The sequence below is a fragment of the Penaeus chinensis genome, chromosome 12 (assembly GCF_019202785.1).
Source record: "Penaeus chinensis breed Huanghai No. 1 chromosome 12, ASM1920278v2, whole genome shotgun sequence".
NCBI lineage: Eukaryota > Metazoa > Arthropoda > Malacostraca > Decapoda > Penaeidae > Penaeus > Penaeus chinensis.
Genome location: NC_061830.1, coordinates 41,041,866 through 41,046,865, shown reverse-complemented (window position 1 = coordinate 41,046,865; position 5,000 = coordinate 41,041,866). Strand labels below are relative to the sequence as shown.

Genomic DNA, 5,000 nt, shown 5'->3' with positions numbered 1-5,000 from the left:
ATGTGTGTGTGTGTATTTATTTATTTATATATATACACACACACTAACACACACACACACACACACACACACACACACACACACATATATATATATATATATATATATAAATGCATATATATATATAAATGTTCACACACACACAAACACACACACATGTATATGTGTATAGAGGGCTGCGGAGGACGAGTGGTGAGAGCATCCGACTCAAAGACTGTCACGACAGCCTGAGTTCGAGCCACCCGCCGGCGCGTTGTTCCCCTGGGTAAGGAACTTCAGCTCGATTGCCGGTAATCCGGTCAGGGATACCAGAAGCCACGGTTGGCAGGTGGTGGATGTGAATTTCAAGCAAGAGCAGAGAGTGCACTCACTCCTTGAACCACGCGATGCTGAACAGAAGAACCACGCCAAGGTCAGGGTCTAGTGTAGACACAGCTACTGAGGAAAGCAACTGGAACCTACTTCAGCACCTCTCTCTAGTCAATCCATGATCAAGATCTCAAAGAAACGCCCGGGACAGCGTGGAGGATCTCGCCACAGGGTGCGGTCTGGAATATGGAGGGACACCATAGAAAAAAAAAAAAAAAAAAAAAAAAAGCATCTACCAAGAGTACTCCCTGAAAATAAGATTGATGAAATAATTCGCAAAGAAAACATACCGCGAAATAAGATTTTCTTTTTACAATGAATCTGAGCTTTTTGAGGGCTGCGATTCAAATACCAAAGATCATACAGTGCGCCTTGGTTTGAAGTCGGAAAATGTAGGCCTACTTGGAAAATAAATTCATAAAAGAAACACGTCACATACAAAACGTTATTGCTATTCAAATATTTTATGTGCTTAGGGGAATGTATGTGTTCGGGCATATACTGATGTAGATATTCATATACATATATGCATGCACACATACATATATACATACATTTTTTATGTATACACACAAACACACACACACACACACACACACACACACACACACACACACACGCATACGCACACACATAGACATATATATACATATATATACATACACATATACGCATATACATTTTTTTTTTCATAGCCATTCATTCCACTGCAGGACATAGGCCTCTCTCAGTTCACTATTGAAAGGTTATATGGCAGTGTCACCCTTCCTAATCAACCGCGGTTCGGCGTGCTAACACCTGTGCCACGGCGGTGACTTCCCCTACGACCCCTGCGTTTGACTTATCAAGGCGATATGTCGTATTCACGGACACGAGCTAGCAGTCAGAGCAAAGGCATGTTTACGACTACCGCGGCGGGGAATTGAATTCGGGACCACGAGGGTCGGAGTCCAGTGCTCTAACCACTGGACCATCGCGGCAGTCAATATATATATATGTTTCTATGTGTGTGTGTGTGTGTCGGTGTGTGGGTGTGGGTGTGTCTGTGTATGTATGAATGTATGTATCTATAATTTTATCTATTTATTTATCTACCTACCTACCTGTGTCTCTATCTATATACGAATGGATATATATATGTATATATAAATATATATATAAAGACAGATTGCTATCGATAAGTAACTATATGTACGTGTATATATATATATTTATATATATACATACATATATATGTATATATATACATATATATATGTATATATATGTATATATATGTACATAAAAATATATATATACATATATATGTATATATATATATATATATATATATATATATAGAGAGAGAGAGAGAGAGAGAGAGAGAGAGAGGGTGGAGGGGGGGAGATGCAGAGTCAAAATCAAACTGTTAATGACATCAGTATTTGTTACCGAATGTCTCTTTCTCTCTCCTTTGCTTTCGCCAAGTCCAGCATAATGTCTTGAGAGAGATTAAGCATTAATGATAAGTAAAGACCACTTTGACTCCATCAGTAATATTCGGGCAACAAATAGACCCGAGGGATACGCAGTAAAATATCTTGGTAAGTATAATTCAATGCTGATATATCAAAATACTAAAGTGGATGAATTGTTCACAGGATTTGCAAAATGATATCGCCCATTACATATTCAGATTAATTACCTCTGAAATGCGTGAGCCAAGCTGGATAATAGAGTATCATTTCCTAAAAGGGTTTATGTTCACGAATTTATTTTGAGAGGGAATAATCATGTAGCGCCGTATACCTTTCTTTTTGATAACTGTCAGCCATTCAGTCTTAATTTGATGCGTGATTGAAGCAGGATAAAATCCAGCGAAGAATATATATTTATTGTTTTAGGAATATATAAAACAAGCTGCATATTGCAACGGAATCATCATATTTTTTTTATGTTGGCTTGATATTTATTCAAATCGAAATAAAGAGCGTAACTGAATCATTATATTTTTCTTTGTGATTTGTGTTTTTTGGAAAGCAAAGCAAGCAGCACAGTATAATTAGTAGACCAACAACCATTTGACAGATTCAGTCTAGTTGACAGCGCGCGCAGCTAGGTCGTTGCTGGCCAGCGAGCTTAGCAGCGGGCGGTAAAGATCGATGCAGCCTCCTCACAAGTCTTTCATTATTAATTATAAAAATCTTGAATAAATTCAAACATACAGTTGTAATGCTAACGATTGTAGTACGAATATATGAATGTTACCGTCACAGTAATGAGTAATATCTACATTTCCTTCTGAACGCCGTGATAGACTCGCTCAGTGCGCTTTCGTGAACGGTAAACATGTTCAGAGTACTGTAATTTTGAAATTTCTTTTAAAATAATCACCAGATCGCCATGAGACGAGACTGTATTTCAGAAGTACTGACACTAGAAGAAAACATATCCTAAAGTCCCCTACACAAATGATATCACGTGACAATGAGCATTTAACCTAAATTAAGCAAGAAAAGAGGACGGCCTCATTCTGAAAGAGCGACGAAAACCAGTGGAATCGAGCGAGCGTCTGGGAGCGCCGAGGGTGCTGGGTGGCGGTCCAGCAGACGATCTCTCGCCTCAGTGCTAAACAAGCAGTGAGGGAGGAGAGTCGCTATCGTCAGCTGAGGGAGGGACTTAACGTGAAAATGACGGATGAGCAGCAACAAAACCACGAGGATGACAACAACCCAGGAGCCGGGGATATGAAAACTGCCTTCGCTACAGGACAGCGAGGCAGGAAGGGCGCCCTAAAGAAGAAAAATGTGTTTATTATAAATGATCACAAGTTTATTCCCCGATTCTTCAAGCAGCCAACCTTCTGCAGCCACTGCAAGGACTTCATATGGTAAGTACAGAGGCTGTATCTCTTAAACATCTCTCTACCCGAGATAAGAATCAGACCGAATCTCCGAAATTCCCAAACATCTCCGACGGTGTTGCCAATTCTTCTACGCGAGGGTCATCTTAAGGGGGTCCAACCTCGGTCAGAGTTACCGCGTGTACTTAAAAAAAATAATGTCCTAACCATTTTTTTCTTGACGGAGGGATGGTTAGTGAGATTATTCTTCGCTCAAAATAACGAGATCTGAGAGGAGTGGAAAGGGAGAAGACTGAGGGTCTTCTAAGGGGGTGGAGAGCAGTTTGAGACAGAGGGAGAGAGAGAGAGAGAGGCATTAGAGAGAGGAGGAGGCGTAGGGACAAGGGGGGCTGGAAAGAAGGGGGGAAGGGCTTAGGAGGGAGGGAAGTAGGTCAGGGGCAGGAGTTAGGAGAAAAGGAAGGGGTGGGGGAAGAACTCATCTCCTGGTGGCGTTGACGAGGTCCCGCTGCCACGTCCTCCTTCAAAACACCTCCGAGACTTGTTTCTTGAACGTGTCTGTCTGTACCAGTTCACCTAAACCTTTTCTCTCAAAATGATGAAATACATTTAATCTGAACTTCGTAGAAGGAAAAATAGTATGAGATTCAGAAAGTTACAAAGAATTCCTTACTGTTATTATACCTATTTATGTATAGCGTGGGTACCTACTGACCCAGGTAAAGGGCGGGGTAGGCATACCACTTAGATCAGGGCATAGCAGGTGTCCTTCTGTTACCACGAGCCTATCGTATCGTATTGACATCATTAGTCGGTATTACTCAGCTGTTTTTTTTTATGATTTTTTTCATTAACGAATTCTCAGTTTTCTCTAATCTCCGAAACGAGAGACGAAAGAAACGATGATGATTTGATAAACTGAAATAGATACAGATAAAAGGAATAACAATGATAAATAAGAGGATGAAAAGGAAACAGAAACTAGAGTAGGAGGCCTCAGGGACACGGACCTGGTGTCCTGTGTGATAATCGTATCATAACGCCTCCGGAAGTGATTGCGCGATCGGGCCTTATTCCTGCGGCTGATAACATAAGCATCAGGGCGAGGGCCTGGGTGGGTGTGGGTGGATGGGGGTGGGTGTGGTGGGGGTAATGTGTGTGTGTATGTGTGTGTGTGTATATGTGTGTGTGTGTGTGTGTGTGTGTGTGTGCGTGTGCCCGTGTGTGTGTGTGCGTGTGTGCGTGTGTGCGTGTGTGTGTGTGTGTGTGTGTGTGTGTGTGTGTGTGTGTGTGTGTGTGTGTGTGTGTGTGCGTGCGTGTGTTTGTGTGTGTGTGTGTGTGTGTACGAGGGCGGGGCGAGGCAGTAACCAAACTCGGCCCCACGACGGCCGGAAAATTTGGTTATCTCGCTCGCGCTCTTAATGAATAGATGGAATTTGTCTCACTGGAGTGGGAGTCAAGAGTGGGGGGGGGGGGGGATAGGCCTATAGCGTCTAGATCCACGAGCGACGGAGTGCACTTAAGGGCCTGTTTAACAGATCTTAGGCTACCTCAAAATAAATATTTTTTTCGTCGGCATATCCCCAAAAGTTGTCCAGATTTGTTTATTTTTGGGAAGCGAAGAGACGACATTGGTCACCACGCGAAGGATCATTTCCCAGCAAGGGCATCCCTCTTAGTCCCTCAAGGCTGCCTCGGGGGCTCCTTTACGTCCCTTTTCATTCCTGTTGACAGCATCTCAGGATCTCGCCGACCTGTCTACATTCCTTGGAGATTTTGTATTATTATTTAT

At 42.3% G+C, this 5,000-nt stretch overlaps 1 protein-coding gene across 1 annotated transcript in view; it reads left to right on the top strand.

Moving 5' to 3' along the window:
• The first annotated feature begins 2,984 nt into the window (after positions 1–2,984).
• Positions 2,985–5,000, top strand: part of LOC125031036 (protein kinase C, brain isozyme-like) — a 336,397-nt gene continuing 334,381 nt past the window's right edge. Inside the window, exon 1 of the mRNA XM_047621454.1 lies at positions 2,985–3,238. Within this exon, the coding sequence (XP_047477410.1) occupies positions 3,039–3,238 (200 nt within the window). The 5' untranslated portion in view covers positions 2,985–3,038. The remainder of the gene's footprint in view (positions 3,239–5,000) is intronic.